The 27,469-nt window shown below is 40.2% G+C and overlaps 1 protein-coding gene across 3 annotated transcripts in view; it reads right to left on the bottom strand.

Annotated features, from left to right (window-relative positions):
• Positions 1-27,469, bottom strand: part of LOC142100760 (uncharacterized) — a 115,842-nt gene that overhangs the window by 20,607 nt on the left and 67,766 nt on the right. For 2 of the 3 annotated variants that reach the window (XM_075184556.1, XM_075184557.1), the window contains 9 exons: positions 20,778-20,948; positions 19,683-19,832; positions 17,316-17,357; positions 16,678-16,762; positions 15,306-15,383; positions 10,837-10,903; positions 10,266-10,454; positions 8,676-8,872; positions 1,434-1,595 (listed from right to left, as the gene is read on the bottom strand). In XM_075184556.1, coding sequence (XP_075040657.1) covers positions 1,434-1,595; positions 8,676-8,872; positions 10,266-10,454; positions 10,837-10,903; positions 15,306-15,383; positions 16,678-16,762; positions 17,316-17,357; positions 19,683-19,832; positions 20,778-20,948 — 1,141 coding nt within the window. The remainder of the gene's footprint in view (positions 1-1,433; positions 1,596-8,675; positions 8,873-10,265; positions 10,455-10,836; positions 10,904-15,305; positions 15,384-16,677; positions 16,763-17,315; positions 17,358-19,682; positions 19,833-20,777; positions 20,949-27,469) is intronic. The other variant, XM_075184558.1, reaches the window with a different exon arrangement.

Raw genomic sequence — 27,469 nt, 5'->3', positions numbered from 1 at the left:
ACCCTGACTGATAGTTATTCTCCTGTGATCATAACACTACTATGCACAATTTTCCACCTTTTGAAAAACGTCTTGAATGAACTCGCTGTAAATGATGTAACAGGGAGGAGGTTCTAGATAATCAACATCCTTACCTCTATTTATTTTGACATTGCAAGGGCTGCAGATGCCCTGACAAATGTTATCTGGGTTGGGCTAAAAATATTTCCAAACAAAAGAGGTGTTTTTTTTGTCTTATGTTCTGGCATGACAGCGTGCTTATTATGCCCATGAGGTGGTACCACTGGTGGCTGCCTTAGTTCAACACATTCTAGTACTATACCAGCAGTAGCAGGACCTCAACTAGAAAAAGTGGGTATGGTCTAAGCCTTGTATTTCCGCTACGGGTGGTGTATGGAATGTTAGCTATTTTCCTTTGTTTGGACAAATCACCACATTCATCAGAAACTTCTCCCTTAATCCTTCTTACACCAATTGCTGATGTTTTCTTTAAGATTGACCAACAGTGTTTGGATTACACTTTCTTCCCTCTTTACTGGTACATGTCGGTAAAAGTACAACTGCCAGTACTGGTAGTGGGAGGCTATTGATCTGTAGACTGATCCATGGTTCACAAGAGAAGTAATGCTACCTGAATTTGGAACTACTTGTAGTTGCCACTACACAAGGTGAACAACCAATGAAATAGGAAAGGGAGGGAATTCTACATTACAATTCTTCTGACACTGCTACACAATATAATTCAAATTTACATGACTGGTTTTAAAAAAAATTGTGTTTGAAACACTTCGATTTTTAATAGAAAGAAATATATTTGTTTTTGGAGAGTGCTGCTCACAGCCAGATAGCAACAGCACCCTGTTCTTTGTCCACTAAATAGTTCAGACTTCTATACTATATGTAATAATAACTACCAGTAGCCACTACTCTAAACTCTCTGGCACCCAATTGATCAGAACAGAATTCTGGCAGACTGATCTCTATATAAACTGCAGTAAAATCACAGCTATCGCTTGCTATATAAATTGCATCTGTCACCCCGTCCAACCCTAAACAAGTGATTTTCTGAGCACAGAACTGCAGCCATCCTCCTCCCCACACGCTCTCACTTTTAAAATAGCAAATGAGAACAGGAGGGAGGGCTGTATATAGAGGATATTGATCCAAAACTCGTGAGATCCAACATTTTAATGTAAATGTGATTTTTCCTTATTTTCAAATCCAAATTCGGCACGAGAATCCGAGTTATGTCTTGGTTAGACTCAGAACACCAAAATTTGGATCTATCGTATTTCACAGTAGTCAAACCGCTCATTCCTAGTTTTAAGCTTCTTTTACTCAGTTAAAACATCTATAAAACTACATTATTTTTAAAATATGAAATATTTTAGTAACATTTCCATTCAAACAATGTTTATACTTTCATCAAGTACCATAATCACTGCAGCTGCTACAAACACAGATTCTCCATCCATCTGGACCTCATCCCCAGAGATTAACTTCTCCTTAAGCTCTTTGCATGTTTTGGCATTTGCTGAGCGTCTGAAAATACCCTTGGTGTTCGGCCCTTCTTCATACAATAGCAGAAGCATATCCTAGAAGTGATTTAGAACAAGACATGAAAGGTTTATGACAGCTCCATCATTAATCCTAATCCTTGTTTTACTGTTTATTGCCCACCAAATAGTACTGACTGGAATAAAATACTTGTTTATGTCCCCAGGCAGGTTTTAATCTTAATTTGCTCCATTTAAGACCAACACTACTCCATATTAAGTACTAATTTTTAATATTAATGTATTGTAAAGATACAATTAGGCTGATTTTGAGTTACATATACATCAATTTTTTTACGTAAAATACAGATGTCCATACGTCTATAGGTAGATTTTTGCTTATCGAATTGCAGAAGGAGGCGGAAGGTGATGGGCAGGTGTAAGCAGAGGACAGTAAGGGTGTGTTCATGTAATTGTGACATAATTAGACATGCACACATCTGCAGTTACATTTTTTGGAAGGTACTGGAGGGATTGTGCAACAATACTTAATTCATTGACATGGTGGCTATATTGTGTGACGTTGCATTACTTACTTAACATTTCCATTTGGATAGCTGCAGAAAAGATTTCCATGTGAAGTCAATATACTATCTTGTGTATTTGGCACTTTGTTTATTAATTTTATTTTATTGTTACATTACTATAATATTCATTAATATATTATGTACAAATAGAGTAATGTGACTTTAGCATTTACTGCTAGCACTGTCAAGCTACATCTCTACTTAAGTAAACACACTTGTACATGTGTGATAAAAATTGAAATGTTGTTGAGCTGGACATATCTTAAAGATGCAATCAACTCAACATATACACATAGGGCCTGAGTCATTAAGGCAAAAAAGGAGTAAATGTTCTCTGTGACAATCCATGTTACAATGCAAAGGGGTGCAAATTAGTTTATTATTTTGCACATAAGTTAAATACTGGCTTTTTCCTCTAGCACACAAATACTTGCTAGCTTTATTATTACACCGAAATTTAAAGTTGATCTAGGACATGTCCTACCCCAACTATAAATCTGTCTCCACATTTTAAATTTACCTCCCCCTCCAATGCAACATGGTTTTGCCCAGGTGCTGTTAGGAACTCCCAAGCCAGTACAGTGAAACTCGGGGACTACTCTGAAGGCCCGGTATTCGCTGGAGCCCCTAGTGGTGGGGACAGACTTGGCTGCGGGCCGACCGAGGGTCGAGTAACGTATACTGACTTAAAGGAGAACCCAGGAGAGGAGTGATTGGCAGGCCGAAGTGAGGAGGAGATCCAAGGTCAAAAGTTCACTAGCACAGGTACGTAATCCAGGGACAGGCGAAAGGTCAGGTGCACAAGCGAAAGGAGCAAAATCCGGAGTTCAGGCAAATGGTCAGGGTAAGAAGCAAGGGTTCAATGGTCCAGGAACAAGCAAAGGTCATACACGGGTAATCAATCAAAGGTAATAAAACCAAACAGGGAGAACAAGCAGGTAGCAGAACTGAGGACAGAACGCTATAACCGGCAATGAGGCATCAGCCCTCATTGCCTTAAATGCAGCCAGAGCCAATCACAAACAGAGCCACAGTTGCAGACTAATTGCCAGATACTAAAAGGCCAATCAGGGCTTAGCCCTGAATCTCACACCTGCAGGCTAAAGACTGCCAATTCAGCCACAGGCTGAATCTAACTATTAGCCCCTAATGCGCAGGCGCGCCTGGCTGCAGCGACGCTGCCCGGCCGTTGCCTTGGCAATGGTCGGGAGCTGGAAGGAAGTGACGTCCCGGTCGTCATAGCGACGGCCGGGACGCTGGGACCGACAGGATGCGAGCCGCGGCGGCTGTGAGTACCGCCGCGGCTCGTGACAGTACCCCCCCTTGAGGAGGGGTTAAGGAACCCCGACATCCAGGTTTCGTGGGAAACTTTCTAAAAAACTCTTTGATGAGCCTTCCAGCGTGAAGGCGCCTCTGTGGTATCCAAGAACGCTCCTCAGGGCCATAACCCTTCCAATGTACGAGGAATTGAACTTGGCCTTGAACCTTCCTTAAGTCAAGGATTTTTTCAATAATATATTCGTGGTCTCCGTTCACCATCAGAGGCCTGGGCCTGTTAGAGAGAGACTGATTAAACTTGCTGGGAGCAGCGACTTTCTTCAGAAGCGAACAATGAAAGGTCACAGGTATTTTTAAGGAGGTTGGTAGTTTTAACCTAAATGCCACTGGATTAATTTTCTTCTCAATTGGAAACGGTCCAATGTATCGGGGCCCCAGCTTCCTACAAGGTTGCCGCAACCTGATGTTCCATGTGGATAACCAAACCCGATCCCCCACTTTCAATGAACATGGTCTACGGTGACGGTCAGCGAAGACCTTGGATTTTCGGGAAGCTTGACCTAGTGCAGCGTGCACCTTTTTCCAGACGGACCTCAGCCTGGCCGTAAAAGCAGGTGTTCCGGAATCCCCGCAGGGAACAGTAGTAGAGAATGAGTTGGATTTTGGGTGAAACCCGAAGTTGCAGAAACACGGGATGTATGAATAGTGGAATGGCAAGAATTATTGTACGCGAATTCTGCCCAGGGCAAGAGAGAGGACCAGTTGTCGTGGAATTTAGACACATAGATGCGCAGAAACGGTTCCAGAGCCTGGTTGGTCCTCTCTGTCTGTCCATTCGACTGGGGGTGATACGCCGAGGACAGACTGATAGAGATCCCGATGGAATTACAAAAGGCTTTCCAAAACCGGGCAATAAACTGGGATCCTCGATCTGATACGATATCTTCAGGAGTCCCATGAAGACGAAAATTATGCGTCAAAAACAAGGTGGCCAAGGTCTTGGCATCCGGTAACTTGGGCAATGATATAAAATGTGCCATCTTACTGAACCGATCCACAACTACCAGGATGGTGTTATGTCCTGCGGATACTGGTAGGTCGACAATGAAATACATGGATAAATGGGTCTAAGGCCTGCTTGGCGCCGGCAAGGGTAACAATAGCCCAGAAGGACGGTTCCTATCAGTTTTGTTTTTAGCACACTCAGGACAAGCCCGAACATAATTCTCCACATCGTCTGACAAGGTGGGCCACCACAGCCAACGAGAAAGAACCTCGATAGTCCTACAAATTCCTGGATGGCCAGCATAGCGGTTGTTGTGGCCTTCAATTAGAACAGATTTCCTTAAATGTACTGGGACAAATAATTTGTTGACCGGTGTCTGAACTGGAGCGATTCTCTGGAAGTGCCGGATAGTTGCTCCTAGATCTTGGGTGAGTCCAAGATGAACAGCAGTTGTAGGAACAATAGGCAACGGGTCAGGAGACTGAGGATGATGGGCCCAAAAACTTCGGGACAAGGAATCGGCCTTAGTATTTTTAGAACCTGGACGGAATGTAATAATGAACTTAAATCTGGTGAAAAATAAGGCCCAGCGGACCTGCCTGGGATTCAGGGTTTTAGCGGTCTGGATGTATTGGAGGCTTTTATGGTCCGTGAAGATGGTAATGGTATGAGTAGCTCCCTCTAACCAATGTCGCCATTCCTCCAATGCCAACTTAATGGCCAACAATTCACGATTGCCGACATCATAATTACATTCGGCAGATAGAAATTTTCTAGAGAAAAATGCACAGGGATGTAACTTTTTGCTCCTTGGGTCTTTTTGTGAAAGGATGGCGCCAGCACCGATATCTGAAGCGTCCACCTCTACAATGAACGGAAGTTCCGGGTCAGGATGTCTCAGCACTGGAGCAGAAATGAAAGCAGCTTTGAGTGCCGAGAAACTCGCCAATGCCTCCGAAGACCACTTTGCTGGCTTAGCTCCCTTTCGAGTGAGGGCAGTGATAGGAGCCACTAATGAGGAAAAAGAATCGATAAACCTACGGTAATAATTTGCGAATCCGAGGAATCTCTGGATCGCCTTCAGATTAGTAGGGAGGACCCAATCCTGGATTGCCCGAACTTTGGCAGGGTCCATTGCGAATCCTGATGAGAAGATGATATACCCCAGGAATGACACTGTGGCCACCTCAAATTCGCATTTCTCCCTTTTTGCATATAGGTGATGTTCCCGTAACTTCAATAGAACTTGGCGAACATGCTGACGGTGCTGAAGTAAAGACTCAGAGTAGATTAAAATATCATCCAAATATACAACTACTGTTTTACCCAGGAATTCTCGTAAAACATCGTTGATCAGGTCCTGGAAAACCGCCGGAGCGTTGCATAACCCGAATAGCATCACGAGATATTCATAATGTCCCGACTGGGTATTGAAAGCGGTCTTCCCTTTCTTGATTCGAATAAGATTGTAAGCCCCTCTGAGGTCAATCTTCTAAAATATAGTGGCAGATTTTAATTGATCAAACAAAACCGAAATCAACGGTAACGGGTACATATTCTTAATAGTGATGTTATTCAGTCCACGGAAATCAATGCAAGGTCTAAGACTGCCATCTTTTTTTGACACGAAAAAGCAACCTGCGCCTACGGGAGATTTAGAAGGACGAATGAATTCATCTTTCAGGTTTTCCTCTACGTATAGCTCCATGGCATGAGTCTCCAGAATGGACAAGGAGTATAACCGCCCTTTGGGCAACTTGGAACCCGGGACTAAATTAATTGCGGTCATATTCTCGATGTGGTGGAAGGGAATCAGCTTTCTTTTTGCAGAACACATCACTGAAGTCCTGGTAGGGTATTGGCAAAAAGTCTGGACTAGGCTGTAGGATTCTAAGCGGCAGGGTCAAGCAAGACGAGGAACACTCGGAACTCCAACAAATAATCTATCCACTTTTCCAGTCAATAAGGGGATTATGACTGCAAAGCCAGGGATACCCCAATATCAAAGGAGCAGAGGAACAAGTAATAAGATAGGAGAGTTCCTCCGTATGGAGGGCTCCTACAGACAACTGAACCATTGGAGTCCTAGCGAGAATCCTTCCCCCAGGCAAGGGGTTACCGTCCAAACCACATGTGGTGATGCTTTATCCTAACTTGATATGCGGAATATCAAGCGTCTGAGCCAAATGTATATCCAGGAAATTACCGGGCGCACCACTATCAAGAAAAGCTTTCAGGTCCATGGATCTCCCACGGAAAGTTAGATGTCCAGGGACTAATAAAGAATTTATGAAGAGGTAATCTGAAGACCCAAGCACACCTCTTCACCTGCACTTAGGCTTTGGAGTTTCCCGGCTTGTAGGGACATGAACGAACTAAGTGGCCTGGTTGACCACAATACATACACAGGCCTAGTGAGCGTCTTCTGGAGCATTCCTCCGGAGGCAAGCGGTAAGCGCCCAACTGCATGGGTTCAGAGGAATTGGGCAAAGTGTTACCAAAGCTAGAGAAAACGTCCATAGGAGCAGAGGACTCCCGTTCAGTCTTCCTTTCTCTGATCCGACGATCAATTTTTAGAACGAGTTGCATCAACTTCTCCAGTGTATCGGATATCGGATACTGGACTAAGGAATCCTTAATCTGCTCGGTAAGTCCTAAGCGAAATTGACTTCGCAATGCTGGATCGTTCCAGGCACTATCAGTGGACCATCGCCGAAATTCCGCACAATACTCTTCCGCGGAGCGACGTCCTTGCCTTAACGTTCGGAGATGAGACTCAGCTGAGGCTACCCTGTCTGGGTCATTGTACAATAACCCCAAAGCTTGGAAAAAAGCATCCACGGACTGCAAGGCTGGGCTTGTTGAAGGCAAGGAGAAGGCCCAAGACTGAGGGTCACCCTGGAGTAAAGAGATGATGATCCCTACACTTTGTTGTTCAGAACCAGAGGAACGTGGTTTCAGATGGAAGTACAACTTGCAGCTCTCTTTGAAATTACGGAAGGCTGACCTGCTTCCAGAGAATCGGTCAGGCAAGTTCATCTTAGGCTCTGGTGTGTCACCAGCGGGGACTTGCTGGAGCTGCAGGTCTCTGGAAGCCCCTTCTTGGACTGCCAGGCGCTGGGATAAATTCTGCACCACTTGGGAAATTGCCTGTATCTGATTTGCCAGAATCTGGGCTGGAGACAGGTTCGGCTCATCGTTGTCCATGGCCGTATGATACCAATCTTCCTTGGCCGGTTATAATGTTAGGAACTACCAAGCCAGTACAGTGAAACTCGGGGACTACTCTGAAGGCCCGGTATTCACTGGAGCCCCTAGTGGTGGGGACAGACTTGGCTGCGGGCCGACCGAGGGTCGAGTAACGTATACTGACTTAAAGGAGAACCCAGGAGAGGAGTGACTGGCAGGCCGAAGTGAGAAGGAGATCCAAGGTCAAAAGGTCACTAGCACAGGTACGTAATCCAGGGAGAGGCGAAAGGTCAGGTGCACAAGCGAAAGGAGCAAAATCTGGAGTTCAGGCAAATGGTCAGGGTAAGAAGCGAGGGTTCAATGGTCCAGGAACAAGCAAAGGTCATACACGGGTAGTCAATCAAAGGTAATAATAGCCAAACAGGGAGAACAAGCAGGTAGACAGAACGCTATAACCGGCAATGAGGCATCAGCCCTCATTACCTTAAATGCAGCCAAGAGCCAATCACAAACAGAGCCACAGTTGCAGACTAATTGCCAGATACTAAAAGGCCAATCAGGGCTTAGCCCTGAATCTCACACCTGCAAGCTAAAGACTGCCAATTCAGCCACAGGCTGAATCTAACTATTAGTCCCTAATGCGCAGGCGCGCCTGGCTGCAGCGACGCTGCCCAGCCGTTGCCTTGGCAACGGTCCGGAGCTGGAAGGAAGTGACGTCCCGGTCGTCATAGCGACGGCCGGGACGCTGGGACCGACAGGATGCGAGCCGCGGCGGCTGTGAGTACCGCCGCGGCTCGTGACAGGTGCAAATGTTACTTCTTTTTTATGCTTTGCTCTCCTTAATGACTCAGGCCCATAGTGTACTTTTTTTTGTGTGTGTTTTCCTACATGTTTTCCTACAACCAACTCTAAATGAGCCCACATAGGTTGTATACACAAATTAACAACACGTGCAATTGAAATTACTTTTCCAAACCTGACAACTGCTACACACCATATAGAAGGCAATTATTTTTGCAAAGTAGACAAATGCAATGCATTATTCCTGCACGGCACATAAAGAACTGTTGCAGAATGATTACAGCTGATGTTATTGGATATATAAAGAGCTAGCCTTACCTTTATGGGTTTGGGAAGAGTTCCACTTGGACATATTGATGTCAGGGAATGCCCAAAAAGTTTGCGAGGAGTTAGGGGTGAGTGGGCAGCAGGTGTGATTAGTGTGGTACTTCCGCTACGTCGCAGAGCCCAATCTATAAGTGACTTCTTTCTCCTGCAATGTTTTTGTGCAGAGTCTGCAGATGTAGGTAATTTACCTAAACCAGATGGCAGATCAATTACAATTACATACATGTTAGTAATTGCATTTCTGCTATGTTCTAAAGTCTAGAGACATTTATTTCAGTGCACATGTATTAAAGTCATAAAGCCATAAAATGTACTAATCTTAAAATAAGGGATGTACTGAATCCAATATTTCAGGATTTGGGCAAATTCTGAATCTTAAAAATGGATGTGAATTCAAATTCTACAAAAAAGTACTTTTGTTTTTTAGGACATCATCATCGGAAATATAGCACAGAGATAAATAATCATTAACAGCCATATATTGACATAAAACACGTTAATTGCAGAACCTCCCTCAGTACAAACAACATATTTCAGTGAAACACCTTCAATGCGAACCACCAATTTTCCAGTCTTATGCTGAACAGAAAACCAGCAACTGACAGCTACCTGTTGCGCCATGACACTCACAACTGCCAGCAATCTGTTGCAAAACCCCCACACCACCCAACAACTACCAACCACCTCTTGTACGAAAGCCTCACAACTGCCAGTCACCTGTCACACAGAGAACCCTCCAGCTGCAGAGACCCCTTTTGAAATGCCAGCCATCTGCTACACAGAGACCCCTACAACTTCTAGCTATGTGTTGCTTATAGAACTCCCCAACTGCCAGCTATACCCTCAACTTCCAGCCACCTGTCAATAGAAACCCACCAACTTATAGCTACTTGCTCCATGGAAACCCCCAACTGTTTGCCATCTGTTCCAAAGAGAACCACTTACAGCCAGTCAGATATTCAACTGCCAGCCAGCTGTTGTACTGAGACCCCCAAACAGACAGCTACTTGTTATAGAGATCCTCCAACTGAAGCACAGAAATCTCAGCCACCCTAACAACTAAGCAGTCTTGTTCTAAATATCTCAGGGCCTCCACATTGGTGTTTAGTTCAGAGATCATTGAGAACCACAAGCTGTTACTCATTGGTCCCAGATGACCTCAGATGTGATGTAAATGCACAATAAGTATTGCTGTCAGGTTCACAAAGTTATATGAGCACTCAATGGCTAAGACATGGATGCTGCAGTAATTGCAGCGATGACAGCAATTGAGGCCTTCACCTCTGCTATTAGAAGTCAGTGAAAGTGGTTCTGTGCAAGGGGGCCTGAAAATGATGCACTGTCTTAGTGGGAATGTTGTTGGATTCAGTTTGATGTTGAAAATTGATTCAAACAATACTTGGATTTAGTCAGAAGACTGAACCGAATCGGCATTCCCAATCTCAATTGCAAGCACGAGTGGGTATGGTATCACATTTGGTTTATTGTATTTTCCTCTGCACTTTTGTGTTATTGAAAATCATTACACTTAAGACTCTTAAGTATGTAAAAACAATACATGCAGGTACATAAGATACTTACTTCTCCTCATGTAAAGAGGAACCTGTGGCTTCAATTTAATGATGAACCTGCACTGTGATTCCTGAGAGAATTGTTCAAGAACCATGTCATCTGCACTCTGCTGTAACAAACAATGATTATTGCTTCCTCTGGGTATGTCCACTGATTCCCTAAAACAGTTCATTGCAATACTGTAAGGATACTCATGACCTGGTGGGAAACAAGATACTGTGAGTACAATAGCAAACATAGAGATCATAATGACTACAATATGTTACATACAGACGCATTTAAATATTAGATACATGTTTAAGTGCAGAAAAAAAACAAATTTAATTAATTCATTATTTTGTACTGTAATATTAATAACATTCTAACACCTGTGCAGTTGAGAACATACTATTCTGCTTTCACTGTATAATTCACATTTGTCTACACTTTAAGGAAATGAAAAAAGGGAGCAATGAAAGTTATAAATATAAAGTAATACCAAGGGTTGCTGGGATTAAGGATTTATAGCTGGCACACTGCTTATATTAGTAGAACATGTGGTAACCAGAAACCCTTATCAGGTATTCAGTGAAGCTCTCACCAAAAAGAGGACAGGGAGGTTCATCCGTTCCAGACATCACCCACAGATGGTAGTCACTTGGTCTGCCCTGCACAAATACACAAGCAATTATTAAGAAAAATAAATGAGGATCACGGACCAATGTCTTGTCAGATTAGAATCATCAGATTGTCAGTCACAGCAGAGGGCCAGATGCTGGTTAAAGTATCATAGGAATTTTAGTTGAATCATAACTGTTGGAGAGCCAAAGATATATTACAGACATAGTATAAAATTAGTAGTGTGAACTACGTCAAACAGGTGAAAATCTTATTCTGATAAAATATATGGGCAGCACGGTGGTTTAGTGGTTAGCACTTCTTTCTCACAGCCTGCAATGATCTGTATAATGCAATGTGTTTGCTTGTTATATGCACCTTTTCTAGTGTTTTTACCTGGCATTATCAACCACATAGAAAACACCTTAATATAACTAGAAATCACAAAGTCTAAGCATTTTATTTAAATTATACATTGTCTATAAAAAAAATATTTACCCCCTTTTTCAGATTTCTTTTTCTTATTTAATAGAATCAAAAATGGAATTTGGGTATAAAGAAAAGATAAAGATCCTAGATAAAGTTACAGAAAAGCACCAATCAGAGGAAGCATGTAAGATTTCAAATATGCTTCAAATCGCCCAAAGCACTGTAAAGTAAATTAGAAAGAAATGGAGAAAATATGGCACAACTGGGAGTTTGACTAGAAAAGGCCGTGCCCTAAAACTGTGCATCTATGCTAGAAGGACACTCAGAGGCACCACACAGATGCCCCTGTAACTCTGTCTGAGTTACAGTCTTCCATGGCAGACATGGAAGGAATGGTACATGGGACAATAATAGCTCAGGCACTTCATAAATCAGTGCCGCAGTGGAAGATGGCAGAAAGAAAACCATTGTTGAGAAGAGGTCGCCATGAAACCTTACCTAGAATTTGCCAGAAAGTATGTGGAAGATTCACTTCCAAGTGCAGGAAGAGTAAATGTCCTGATGAAACCAAGACTGAACTTTTTGGCTTTAATGCCAGACACTATGTTTGGTGCAAGAACACTCTCCTTACTGTATGGTGGCAAGAGCATACTGTTATGCTTCTCTGCATTAGTGACTGGAAAATGTGTCAAAATGATCAGCACTGGGGTCATGAATTCAATTCCCGACCATGGCCTTATTTGTGTGCAGTTTCTATATTCTCCCCGTGTGCGTGTGGGTTTCCTCCGGTGCTCCGGTTTCCTCCCTCACTCCAAAAACATACTAGTAGGTTATTTGACTGCTGACAAAAATTAATACTAGTATGTGTGTGTGTGTGTGTGTGTGTGTGTGTGTTAAGAAATGAAGACTGTAAGCTCCAATAGGGCAGGGACAGATGTGAATGACAAATATTCTCTGTACAGCGTTGCAGAATTGGTGGCACTATATAAATAAATGGTGATGATGATGATAATGATGGTGCAAGATATAGAAATCTTTGATGAAAGCTTACTGCAGCTTGCAAGAGACATACAACTTGAGAGAAAATGTATAATCCAGCAAGACAATGGTCCAAATCATACACTAAAATCCAAATTGGACTGGCATAGTATAAAAATAAATAAATGTCCTGGATCAAAACCCAGAATTCAAAACCACTGATAATGTGGGGTTTGATTTGAAAATTGCTGATTATCTGTATTGAGTATACTTTCCTTCGTTGGACTATATGCTGGGTGTAGTAGTGTGCCAGCCATAGTGTTGGTTTCCAAGACACCCATCCTATCCAACAGGCAGGAACGTTTTCATTGGAAGCCACAATGGTGACATCACCATGAGGCATGACAAATAGTGACAGACTGAATGGGTAAGTAAAGAGCGGCATTATGTCATTCTCACCCAAAGTAAATGCATTGCCAGGTAGATCACTAGTGTGCAATGAGAAATAAAGAAAAGGGACCAGAAGAATAGATAGTCTTTGATATAGGAGTTGTAGTGAGTGGGAAGAAAATTGTATACCCACTGAAGTAGAAGCAGAATATATGATGAGAAAAAGTGAATAAAAAGTAATTATAAAAGGGAGGAAAGAGGCAGAAAACTAGAAAAATATTAACACAGAGCAAAGATCTGACGGGAAAAAAAGAAAGATGTTGGGCATGATGATGTGTTGGATGTACACCCATTTGCGTATAGTAAAAAAATGCAAATTTGTACTGCACAAGCCCACAAAATAATCTGCATTCATATGCAGATTTGTTCGCATCTAACACTTGCGTCTGCTTGCGACTGGACTGTCTTGAAATAGGCTGAGTACAGTAAGGGCATGTTCAAGTAATTGCGAACAGATGCAAACTCGCACAGAGACACATATATACCTGTTACTAGCTGTATCCATTTGCAGTGTCTGAGAGCAGGTGAAATGACACACTAATGATGTTGATGGTAGCCAGCCTAACTAGCCTCTTCTGATTGCGGATTTACTCTGAACCTGATAGATGCTTTATTCATTGACCATGCACATGTTATATGATTTTTAGTGTGTATTTTAGGCAAAATTTCTTTATTATTATTTGTACACGAGAAGTGGAGTTATACCTGCTGTATTCAGGAGATTTTTTTATTCTTATTCCAACCTGATAGTGAATGCGTATTTTGATATCAAAACAAAAATAAGTGGGAGCTGCAAACATCTTGTGATTTGTCCAACTTTGCATATCTGCACAATTGTTTTTTTCTGGGTTTTTTCGTGAACCCATTTTATGTCTGCTTTTTTTGCGTTACACAAAAACATTCAAACTCAGCATCAGACAATTTAAGTCTAAGGGGAAAAGAAAATAGAAGGTGATTGAAAGTTCAATGCATTTGTGTCTTCATACTGGCAGAAGGAGTCCCTAAAAGAGGATATCCTTAAGACATACAGTATATTTAAGTGTACTCCACAGTCAGGGCCAATGAAAAACCCTAAGTGCCACCCCCATAACCCACCTGGCATCTTCTGCTCATTTGTCAAACTGTTATTGTGGGCTGTGGAATCATAGCCCCAGTGCCACACTCCCAGCATATCACTGACATGAAGGAAAAGTTCCTGGCAGCTTCACAGATCAGAATCTGCTGGCTGCTGCACCTCCATGCCATGTCCACAGTGTTCAGTGTCAGGGGCAGGGGGGGGGACACAAGGAAAATAAAAACACTGAATTAGTGACGTTATGTATACTTGCCTACTCTCCCGGAAGGCTCCCGTATTTTGGGGAGTCCCGGACTCCCTGAAGAATAGGCAAAACTCCCAGATTTGCCGAAATTCATGGGATTTAATGTTGTGGCTTAATCGCGTCATTAAACCCCGCTTCATCTATTTAATGCCGTGAATTTCGTCATTTTAAAGTGGGTGCGGGGCTATGGTGACGCCCCCTCCTACCCCGTCACATGACTTCTCCCCCGGGAGATCCCGGGGAGTGAAGTCATGTGACAGAAGTTTTAAAAGTTGGCATGTATGATTATGTAATTTATTCAATGTTTTAGCCTCCCACCTAAACTTTTGTTCCCTAGTGACCACATAGGTTAGCCTAGTGGTATCACTAGCTCTCATCTGTAACTAAGTTATTCGGTTTAATATCTATCAGTCTAAATTTTAAAAAAATTGGAACTGTGTTATAATATAACAGAATAATAAAACAAAAACTAAAGGGTTTGCAAAACAGCAATGTACTGTATAATATTTACAAGCAAAAGTATAAAGAAAGATGTGCTTCTGCCAAGTAGTAAAACAAGAGAGGAGAATTTAAACAATTATTGTCTGTTTTACATCTCTAATTAATTATGAATTATCAGCAGGGTAGAATACTTGATGTTGCGTGTGCGTGTGTGTGTGTATATCTATATCTATATATATACTGTGACAAAGTCACTGGACTGGGAGGTATCTATGTCCCAGGCTGCCTGACTTGCATGTTTTTAAACCTAGGGAGATCGATTTATATAGGAATTCCAAAAGAGTATGTTCAGCATAGGAAAAGCTGGTAAGGATCCCTGGTGTTTTGTATGGAGAGAGCAGGGTGGGCTCCATGCAAAATGGCCAGTCCAGGTCTTCTGGTCTGCAAGCTCACAGCAGGTGAGTGATGGCTGTAAAAGGCTGCAGCTCTGCTTGAATCTCTCTCTCAGTCCTGGGGTAAGGAGGCTGGGTACCTTCTGAGAGACACATTGCTGTTGTGAGCAACTGTATTACTGTGTTTGATATGTGTCTGGGACATAAGGTTCCACACTTCAGAGAGGGTTTTGGACAAAGTTTAGCTAGTGCTGGACAGGCAAGATTTATTTATTTATTTATGTTTTTATCAGTTATACCGCAGACCTTGGACTTACATGATTATTGCTACTGTTCACCTCCATCTAACCTGGGAGATGGTATCTGACCCCCTCACACGGCCACAATATATATAAAATATATATCTATATATTTTAAACAAATCCCATATTTTGTATACTTACTGGAATGCTGAGTTGTTGAGACACCAGCTTAATCACTTTCTCTGCTTCATCCATGTTACATACAGTGATTGTGGCACTCTAGAGAGATGAGGACATAGTAGAATATAATAAATAACAGAATGGACACAATTTACACTGTTGACACAATTCCACTAACCTAGCATCCATAAAAATATAAAAATAACCTCCAATCCATCTTTAACAAAATTAATGATGCAATTGTTTTTAACTATTTAATGGAGACTTAAGAACATGCATTCCTAACTTTAATATTACATACAATTACTATGCAGAGGTTAGCAGCCAATCAAATATATTTAGTTACAGCTTGTTATTTCAAAACTCAGGATACCCGGACAACACAAAATGAAATATCCTGGTTCTTGGGGTTTTTCCCACCCTGTATTAGTTCATGTAGTTGTCTTGCATGTCTTTCCATATATCCTTAATACTGTATATTAGCAACTTCAAACAATTCTAGCAAATGTTTTCAAAGAATGGAAAGTTGATTGACATTCAGCAAAATATACAATATATTGTGTGTAGTAAGAGCTACTATAAAGTATATTACATGTTTCCAGATCTACAAGATAAGTAAAGAGTCAGCACCTCTCACTTCCCAGCCAGATGTGAGCTGATGTAATTGTGCTAGGGAAATGATAACATATTGAAATTGTGTACCTTCTGTTCAGCAAGAGTAGCAAGATATCCCTTCCAGGATTGTTACAGTAAAACTATTGTTCAAGAAAATGTTGTATTGTTGTAATTAATTGTATATTGTATTGACTAATAATGTAACACCTGCAACTATATATATATATATATATATATGTGTATATGTAGTGCATGTATATGTAGTGCACTTGCATCAAACGTGAGTATTTAAAAAATGTATATGTTGCTTTTATATAGGATCCATTTGTTATAATAGCTATTGTACTCAGATTTCTAACTGCGCACAACTGTAAGTTTTTCCTGTGTTGATGAGTCAGTTGTGAGCATATTGACTTATCCAGAACTCCCGCAACTGTATCTATACTTCTTCAATGTTAAAAGAAACACGATGAAATGTATTACATATTAAATCAATTTCTTTTTGATCTCCAAATACTTTTTCGAATTTGATGTCCAGAGAATTCAAGACTTGTTTAAAATAATTCTTCTTCTAATTAAAGACTCAGTGTTCTATGCCAGTGCTTGTCTCCTCATAATTATTGTTCCCTATAAATTAGGCATCAACCAGAGATTTTCAGTGAGAACTGGACTTGTCCCAACAGTCCCGGCATGCTAAAAAATAAAATTGTGCAGCTTGCCAGTGGCAAATATAGATAAGTAGAATATCCATATCAGTGATTAGATAAGAGCCACTTACAGACATGAAATCCTCTGCATCCAGGTATAAAACACTAATGGGAACTTTCCTGGGATATTCATCTTTTTTCGCCTCATTGATATGCCTGAGGATAAAAAAAAAATCACAATTTGCCCATTACAATTTCATAGCTACATTTACATACACATCATATACAAAAGTGCCATCAAATAATCTTTGAAACTGGCTTTATATCAGTAGTGCAATGTGGGTTTCTTTTTACATTATTTGCATGAACAGAATTCTTCTATGGAACTGCAGTGGCTTCTGAAAAAAGTCAAAAGAAATCTAATTTTAAAGTTACTTCTGACTGTGTTCTATGAAAATTGATTTGTGTCAGCGATTTTAAAAAATACTTTATTCTTAACCCTTGCATTCCATCTTGTGTCATGTACTTAATGATTGTGCTGCACAACATTGTATAGCGCACAAACAAAAGATCCTGATTTATCCAGCCAAACACTATAATTGTGCTGTCCTGTGCTTACATCATAACATATGTAAAGTAGCATAAAAGTAAGCTATTTAATATATAAACATCTAATTGGATTTTGTTGCTGGCAATATGTCTTGTCTGGCAGCGGTAGAGTTAAGAAAGTTTTCTGTTTTTTTTTGTTTTTTTTTAAATGAGTTCTTACCAGCATAAAGTTGAGAGCCACTTCTCCTTTGTGTCTGAGGAACTACAACAGAAAAAACAATGCAGAGAGAAATGAAGTGACTACCGCTCTTACTGAAGGCACATTTAGACACATATCCGAGTTCCTTCCTCCTATCTACAACATAAGCAAACTGCCCTTCCTGCTTCTATTTTAGCATTGAAACGATGTCCAGTCTGGATTTCCTTCTCCTTATGTCAAGATCTTACATGTTGCCAAGTTTCCTTTTGTATTTATCTTTATTGACCTGAACATTGTGTTTTCATTCATTTAGTCTCAGGGGTCCACATATGGCAGCAGCACCCTATAAATATTATTTATACTGTTTATCAATACAGAGCCAACATATTCTTCAGTCCTTCACAGTAAGACATTACAATGTAACTGTTCAAATACTTTTGTATGTAAGTGTTGATCTAGCTCATCATACTATATGGTCCTGACATAACATGCTGAATACTAAATATGTAATAATGTAACCCTAAGTAAGATATAAGTAAATTACAAGTTCTATACCAATGCTAAAGCACAAGACTAGGTGCTTTCTATGTACTATAATACTGTGAGTTGACTTAATGAATACCTTCAGTGCAAGAAAGAGGGAGGATATGCCTGTCCCTGAGTCACCCTAAATTTCATTTCCCTTGCTTACCTATTCCTTGTATACTTACAACTCTTCACTTTTTCTCTCCGAGTACTATTCCGGTTGCGGGTGGGGTACGTAATTCCAGCACTGGAAATGTCAGCACTAACTTAGCTGATCACATTCCCGACATTAAAAGAGTAATGAAGGCGGGTTCAGCAACTATACCCCGGACCTACCTCCATTACTCTTTTAATGACGGCATTATTATTGGCGACAATGGCAATCAACACTGTGAACCTGTCAGCACAATGGAACTGTCGGCATTTAACCTGCAGGTTAAGTGCCGACATTTCCAGTGCCGGAATTATGACCGCCACTGCCGGTTCCAGGCCCTGACACATGTCTCCCAATGATATGCCTGGGACCTTTTAAACTATCTATGTACATCATTTAATTTGTAATATCCACCCTCCATGCAGTACTGTAGTGTCTTTAAATTCCTGACATGCGGATCCATATATATTGTTATATATGTTGTATCTGGTATCAATTTTATTGGCTCATTGTTATGAATGGCCTATGGCCTGTCTTTTAACTGAACCCAAATGTATTTTTATTTATCCTCTCTATTGCAGTTCTACCTCTACTATTATTACAATAAATTGCACTTTTGTATCTACTGTCTCTGTCTAAATAAATGTATTAAATACTTATTACTTGTCTTGTGTAATGCAGGACCACCTTGTAAGTAATTTTGCTCAATAGTGTTCACATGGATACATTAAGCATTTGATTGATGTCTTTATCTAATCACATAACCCCCCTGCGGCTTCTAATATTCTTACATCTTACAGTTGGTGTTCATTATTATTCTTTTGAGATCACATTTTTGTAATATTTTTGTTTTCTACATTTAGCAACCTGAACAAAATAAACATATTACTGTTTACTTTGGCTAGTGTTTGACTTGCAGAAGTTATCCAATTGTTTAGATGTATTATTTTAGATTGTCATCTAAAGAACAGTTCATAATGCATACTTTGTGATTTTATGTTTAAGTAATCAGCCCTCTTTATGAATTTTGCTTTGATCTTATAAAATAGTGCTGTTCTGTATCACTTCTCTCAAATGTGACTTTGGAACTTTTCCAAAGAAATTTAATGAACTTGCTTAGGCTTTCAATCTCAATGCTACTACACTTATGTGAAACATTTTCATAAATTAATATAGAATTTAAAAAACTAAACACAATTAAACTATAATAAAACTTATACCAAATTATTGTAAACAGTGTGCTGGATGATTAAGTCCTAGACAGATTCTTCCCTCATCTACTCTTTTTTTTATTAAGCAAAGAAGAAGAGGACTTTATACATAGTGATTTTGGTTCAACAAGCTTTACTATAGATATTAACATGGGTTGTGAAATGTTTCATGCTTTGTGTGTTGAGCAAACACTCTATGGGCTAGATTTACTAAGCTGCGGGTTTGAAAAAGTGGGGATGTTGCCTATAGCAACCAATCAGATTCTAGCTTTCATTTATTTAGTATCTTCTACAAAATGATAGCTAGAATCTGATTGTTTGCTATAGGCAACATCCCCACTTTTTCAAACCCGCAGCTTAGTAAATCTAGCCCTATGGCTGATATTTTCATTTACAAATGGCAGATTAATTTGCGTGATGGAATTTAATTAAAGGAATCCCCTTTAGTTGCAGAAGATAGTCTCCTTGTGGGTGAATACTAAAACTGAAATTACATACCTAAATGTAACAACATAGTTTGTTGTAGGCCAGCCAATTACAAATGAATTGTCGGAGCAATGTGTTTTTCCGGAGACTCCCCCGAGAGTGGTGGAGATCCATATCTCAGTCAATCGAACTTGGTTTTTTAGCTTCATGCTGGAGGAGGACCTTAGAGGAAAAAAAAGAGGTACTTTGTAGCTTAGAGAAGATATTAAAAAACAATATTGGTCAAAAAAGATATGTAAGGAGAGCATGTGTCTGAAGAGATTTAAGACTGTGCAGCATAACAGTGGCTATCTCAGGAATTTTACGAGAAAGTAGCTACTATATTTACAGAAAGGTATTTTCTCATTATGGTCCTAAATAAATCATTTTATAGATGAACTCCATCTACTACTAACAGAAAATTCCACAGACACCCACCCCTCTCAGTGCTGGTAGCGATTAATTCTCATTGGCTTACACTCTGCAGAAATTTGAAGGAATACACTGCTCAGTACAAGGCATAGATAAAACTGATTGGATGATAGCCAATAAACTTGGGATTCCTGCAGTTCTCTCAGTTAATAAATATATATGTTTTAGGAACTTCGCAAATTTGCTTGATATAAGGCTGTAACCTGAGGCGGAACTAGCGAGCTTTGGGCCCTGGTGCAGCGAGGTGGGGAGGAGGGAATAAGGGCACCCGACCCACTGCATCTGCCATACAGCGGGCCCCATTATCTCCATCGGCTCTGTTGCATGGCATCTGGTAGTTCTGTCACTGGCTGTAACCATAAGGGAAATTTTTAAGGATATCATTTTTTTCAGGATAAACTGAAGTAGGAATGCAAATATAGATTGACAAAACCAGGAGTTCTCTATATCCATTTTTAAAACAGAGTGGACAATGATTTAGCGGGACCTTTGGTGGTTCTCTAAAGGTCACCCTATAAATTTACTTATATTCTATTCTAACACATAAAATTAGATACTGGCATCTGTCTGAGCAAATCCCATTAATTTAAGTCTATCAGTAATGATTTCAGCTAACATATGGTCGGACTGTCCTTACATAAACATTCAATAATAAATCACATAAATGATTATCCAGATTGGTGAAGCTGTACTCACTTTGACTTAGCGATTATAAGGGAGTCACTGAATAGGAACAGGTGTCTCTCTTGTGTCTGCCAACCACTTGATAGCTGAACTCTTTCTTTCAGGATGAACATGTTGCTGGGTCTACAGAAAGCTCCGAGGAGAAGTCCATTCCCAGACTTAGCAGAAAATAGTGTGCTCTCCCTAACAAAGCAAGGCCAAATATCAGTTAATGTGCTAAGCGCAGACTTACTATATTTAATATATATATATATATATATATATATATATATATATATATATATATATATATATATATATATATATATATATAATACATCTGAAAACAAATGTCAGATGCTTAAAAGAATACATAACAGAACAGGTGCCCTGGCTAGTCTTGTGGCTGAGTAGCAGCATGTATAGTTGTTTCATAATATTCATTCCAGTGAAGGGTGGACATCACCGCCAGTCAGCAACAGTCTTCTCTCTTGAACATTTTTATGAAATACTTGGGACAACTGTAAAATGCATTATTTCCAGGGGGGAGTTCTGATATGAGAGCTACCGGCCAGGTCACTTCATAAATAATTCCCTAACTTTTAACATTCTTTTGTGCATTTCCAAAAACTGATGCCAGGTTGTCAGCCATGCATGTGTCTACTGAAAATGATTTTCTAATTATTCTATCCGGTTACAAATAATATACTTTATGTTAAACCTAGAATTACTGGAAACTAATGCAGTACTATGGAATAAATATATTTCTGCAAAAATCATGGTGATAAGATACTGTTACACATTGTCCTATAGTTATCTCTTAAATGAGTGGTATCATCATTACGATTTAATATTAAATGTGAATATTGGTGAAAGATTTAATTAAAAAAACAAAAAGCACACTTTAATATTAGTGTACGAAAGGTGACTAACCTATGTTTAACTAGCAAGTAAAGTCACTGTTTGACATTAACATATAGAGTGTTTATAGTTAAATAGTAAACAAGGATTAACTGACATATTTACAATTAAATATGTCAATTACGTTTAGAGATGGGCGGGTCCGGTTCTCCGAGAACCGAACCCACCCGAACTTTGGGTATCCGAGTACCGAGCTGAGCAGCTCGGTACTCTCCCGCCCATTCCGAATCCAAATCGAGGCCGAACGTCATTGTGACGTCGTCGGATCTCGGGACTCGGTTCTCGCGATACTTCAACTTTATAAATACACGCCTCCACAGCAATCCATCGCCATTTGACAGAGGGAGAGAGCAGGGTGTAGTCATAGGCTAATTAGAGCAGGGACAGAGAATACCATATTGTTCTTGCAATTGCTCTAACCAAAATCGCTAGTGCAGAGAGGAGGATAGAGGTTTATTATTTTTTCTTCATATTTGGCACTCCCCAGCGCTTTTGGGGTGTCCCCCATAATTGTGCATTAATATTTCTGGCTGTCAAAAGTCATATCTGTCAGCAGTATCTACTAAATAATTTGTAGCACACCTCAGTGTTTTTGGGGTGTCCTCCCTAATTGTGCATTAATATTTCTGGCTGTCAAAAGTCATATCTGTCAGCAGTATCTACTCAATAATTTTTAGCACTCCTCAGTGTTTTTGGGGTGTCCTCCCTAATTGTGCATTAATATTTCTGGCTGTCAAAAGTCATATCTGTCAGCAGTATCTACTCAATAATTTTTAGCACTCCTCAGTGTTTTTGGGGTGTCCTCCCTAATTGTGCATTAATATTTCTGGCTGTCAAAAGTCATATCTGTCAGCAGTATCTACTCAATAATTTGTAGCACTCCTCAGTGTTTTTGGGGTGTCCTCCCTAATTGTGCATTAATATTTCTGGCTGTCAAAAGTCATATCTGTCAGCAGTATCTACTCAATAATTTTTAGCACTCCTCAGTGTTTTTGGGGTGTCCTCCCTAATTGTGCATTAATATTTCTGGCTGTCAAAAGTCATATCTGTCAGCAGTATCTACTCAATAATTTTTAGCACTCCTCAGTGGTTTGCGCTCAGAATGGATTCAAAGCAGTCCACATATGATCTAAATGAGCAACCAGGTTCTGTCACCAGTCCTGATGTTAGTGTTCCCAGTACGTCATCTGGCCAAGGCGATGTCAAACAACAGAGTGTTTTCAAATTAGTGCAAAAAACAAAAACCAAAAAAAAATTTACTGTATTGAAGCGAAAAAGAAGTGTAACTGAGCAAAAGTTAAGTGACGATAAAAAAAAAATTGCAAGCATGCCATTCTACACACGCAGTGGCAAAGAGAGAATGAGGCCTTCACCTTTGGCTATTAGTGGCAGATCCCAAAAAGTTACCCAGCCTACAATTGGTGCACAACTACTGTTACGCGTCAAAGCCGAGCTGCAAGATAACAGTGAGGCATTACAGGAGAATATTTGCTCTGATTCACAAATGATAACAATCCCTGTGGAGAGTCCATCCAACAGTGGGATGTCTAATCGTGAGCATTCTGCTGATGTGTGCCTTAATAGCCCGAGTGTAGCCGGTGATACCCAAATTGAGGATGCCACTTTGGAATTAGAAGAGGATGAGGGGGAGATTTGTGTAGGCGACGAGGGCGCTAATGATGATGTTGATGATTATGATGCAGACAGATACCAAATTGCCTTTCTCAATTTCTATTTATATTCTAGATTATATAACGGCTGAATAGTTTTCTATTTTACTCCTAGTGGAGAGAGGATCTGATGCAGACAGATACCAAACTGCCTTTGTCCATTTCAATTTATATTGTACAGTATATAACGGCTGAATTTATTAGTATTTTATACAAGTGGAGGGGGGCCTAGAGAGACAGAAACCAAACTGGCTTTCTCCATGTCAATTAATATTGTACAGTCTATATCGGCTGGATTTTTTGGTATTTTATACAAGTGGAGGGGGGCCTAGAGAGACAGAGTGACCCCAAACTGTCTTTCTCCATGTCAATTAATATTGTACAGTCTATAATGGCTGAATTTTTTAGTATTTTATACAAGTGGAGGGGGGCCTAGAGAGACAGAAACCAAACTGGCTTTCTCCATGTCAATTAATATTGTACAGTCTATAATGGCTGAATTTTTTGCTATTTTATACAAGTGGAGGGGGGCCTTGAGAGACAGAAACCAAACTGGCTTTTTCCATTTCTTTACATATTTAACTATAAGTGTAGGGTGTAATATACATTCAAAGACGATGGCTGCATTGCCAATATGCATAGATGGAGAGGAAGACAATCTGTTTTGTGTGTAGAATAGGCCTACCAACGAAGAATTAAACTGTTTTTTTGGATGATTTATTACCTCAACAATTAGATTACTTGTCTCTAAAACAGTTGGAGCACTAAATTGGGTTAATTTAGGCCCAAAAACATGGATTTTCCCAAAAAATAGCAAAACAAAACCAAACAAAACCAAAACCAAAACCAAAACACGCAATGGCGGTTTTGCAAAACCAAAACCAAAACCAAAACACGACGGTAATCCAGATCCAAAACCGAATCCAAAACCAAAACACGGGGGTCAGTGACCATCTCTAATTACGTTAGACTATTTTATACAACACAGTATACACAATGTTACAATCTGTCACATAGGGGTAAACTTATCAAGCTGCGGGTTTGAAAAAGTAGAGATGTTGCCTAAAGCAACCAATCAGATTCTAGCTGTCATTTTGTAGAATGTACTAAAATAATGATAACTAGATTCTGACTGGTTGCTATAGGCAACATCTCCAATCTTTCAAAACCGCAGCTTCATAAATTTACCCCATAGAGTCTGATGTTCCCCAAACACCATATTAGTCACAGTGAACAACTGTGTTGGAAAGTTATATTCACTTGTAAGTACATAAAACCATAACTTTATGTAAGTCTCCATGCTAAAGTCTCCATGTGATCAACAATCCCACCATGACATCTATTTTGAGGAGCAGATGAATGAAGTGTCTTCTAATCTCTTGAGAACACTCTGGCACAACCTGCAAAATGTTTCCACTGCATAAATAAACATCTCCAAAACGAACAGCCATGAAATTTGGAAAAAGAGTTGGGAGAACAGAACAAAATGTTAAAGGTCTCGATATCAAAGAATTCTGCAGGAAAAGGTATGTTCAGTTTTGAGATAGAGTCGCCAAATTGGTGCAAGAAGACAACAAAAGGAACAAACACTTTTTTTTTTTGTTACTGTTTTTACTACCAGGCACATTGGGACCTGGGCACATTTATGTTGCCACTTCTGTTCTAAAATCAGTTGGCAAAAACAAGAGAAGTTAAGGAAGAATTCTACTAGACCAGAGGATTTCTACAGGAAACCCGACAGGATGCCTGGAGCATTGTATCCTTCAGAGTGTGATTTTTAAACAACAGGAAAATAACAGCCTATTTTATAATTTTTTATAATTTTAACCTTATCTCTAATTCTACCCAAATGACCTTGCACTCTCCTTGAACACACATGGTATTCTGGGCTTCCACTACCGGCCAACCACGGCCTTACTGATACTCAGAATGGCATACTAAAAATGGTATCTTGCTTCTGTGTGTGTGATGAGCAAGCTGCATAGAACATTGACCTCTGTGTTAACAACAAAAGGCAGCATGAAAATCTCCACTTTCTTATATACATACATAGAGGCCAATAGAGCTCTCCCTCTTCATGACACTTATCTTACTCTCGTTTATTCGACATTGCTAGCTTGGGCTGGATAGGCTGCTGACATAGAAATTGTCAGGGACATATCTATCTATCTATCTATCTATCTATATATATATATTTATAACAACCAGTGTACTTATCAGGACAGTAATGTATTCATGTGCCCAATGGACATTTCAGAGCTTTTCAAGGGCTGCCACATACAACAAATCATACTGAGCAAGTTTAAATACCTGCAAAAGTGGTCCTGCACCGCTGAGCACCACTGGAGGAAATATTTTTCCTATTCTGAATTCCTCTACTATAATTCTACTACATTCTCTCATCATTCAATTGGCGAGCAAGCATACTTCAAATCTCTAACATCCACTCTATCTTCTAACCAACGTCGGCTCTTACCCACCTTCAACTCACTTTGCTGCCCACCTGTGCCCCTTTCTTCCTCACAGTAACTCTCACAGTTCATTCAATCCTGTAACTGAAGACGAAGTTTCTGCATTATCTCACCCTGCAACCTGTCTCCTCAACCCTGTTCCCCCATAACTAACAACACCACCACCCCTACATATATAGCAAATACCATTTTGTTCAAATTACACTCCCTCTCCCCCTCTTCGATCTACCTCTATCCTGCACCTCACCTCGTCTCTGGTTACTGATGCTTACAAGACTTCTGCCATGCTGCTACCAACTTATGGCATCCCCACAACCAATCAGACTTTTCTACAGCCCTCAAATCTTTAGATGCTCTTTGAAAACCCATCTTTTTATTGCAAGCTATGCTACTCCTGTCAATACTACTCAACTAATGCACCCTCACAACTGTCCCAATGTCCTCTCTGCGCCACTCTTCTTGTCTCAGCTGTACCCTCTTCCAATTAGAATGTAAACTCTCTTATGAGCAGAGCCCTCTTTACCATTTATTTCATCTCTGCATTTATTTATGTATATCCTGGTTTTCTTACTGTATGGTGCTGTGAAGCACTGTGGTGCTTTATAAATCTACAATATTATAATAATAATAATAATAATAATAATAATAATAATAATAATAATACCTGCACTGGTGCCAGCTGCAATCTGTCACTCCCCCAGTAACAGAGCAAAAACGTATCTATGTCTGGCAGTGGAGGCATTTACACAAAAGCAACCATCATAACCAACAAACACACATTCAATAGAACATATGATCGCTATTGCTATATAATCACATAGAATGAATAAGCTAAACAGTCTATACACAAGTAATGAGCTCTAAGCAATATATGATAGACAAAAGAGCATGGAAAAATTAATCATAATTTAAGTAGTCATCACATTAGGCACGATAAGTAAAGTTCCTCATTAAGGCCTTGTGGTGCTATTGTGTTCAGATGAGATATCCATCCTGTTTCCTTTTATAAAAATAATTTATTCTTGCTCACTTTGCAGATCCTTAACTCCCTCTTGGAATGTACTCGGATAAGAAAATTGTACCTATATTTCTTTTGTTATTGTTATGCGTTTCTTATTTTTCTTATATGAAGTTTTTACATTTAGTATTTTTGGTTCTTGGATAATATGTATGACCTGCACTGTTGTGCTTTATACAAATCTGCTGTTATAAATAAAAAGTTTAAAAAACAAATAAATAATAATTTATTCTGGTTGCACCCACTACGAAGGTGTCAGCAGCCGCGGCGGCCACGGGCACCGCCGTGACTCTTTCTGCACTGCTGGTGGTGTCCCGGCCATCTCCATGACGACCGGGGCATCGCTTCCGGTTCCTGTGTCCCAGTTGCCTGGGCAACAACCGGGACGCTTCAGGCTCCCTGCCGCCACGCTCGGCCAGCTGGCAAACAGCTGGGCGCGCGCAGGGCTGTGTAGTTCAGCCAATTATGGCTGATTAGGTTTTGGAATACTACTGGTCACTCTGCTCCTTATTGGCTGCTATGCCAGTGATTAATTATGCAAGTCTGTGGGAGCACTTTTAGGGCTTTTCCCTGATTGGCCCTTTGTACTATTTAAAGCAGTGAGGACTGAGTCTGGCACGCCGGCTGTCCGACTGTTCTAAATGA

Source organism: Mixophyes fleayi, chromosome 9 (genome assembly GCF_038048845.1).
Source record: "Mixophyes fleayi isolate aMixFle1 chromosome 9, aMixFle1.hap1, whole genome shotgun sequence".
Taxonomy (NCBI): Eukaryota; Metazoa; Chordata; class Amphibia; order Anura; family Limnodynastidae; genus Mixophyes; species Mixophyes fleayi.
Note: the sequence above shows the minus strand (reverse complement) of the source record. Positions and strands in the feature narration are given on the sequence as shown.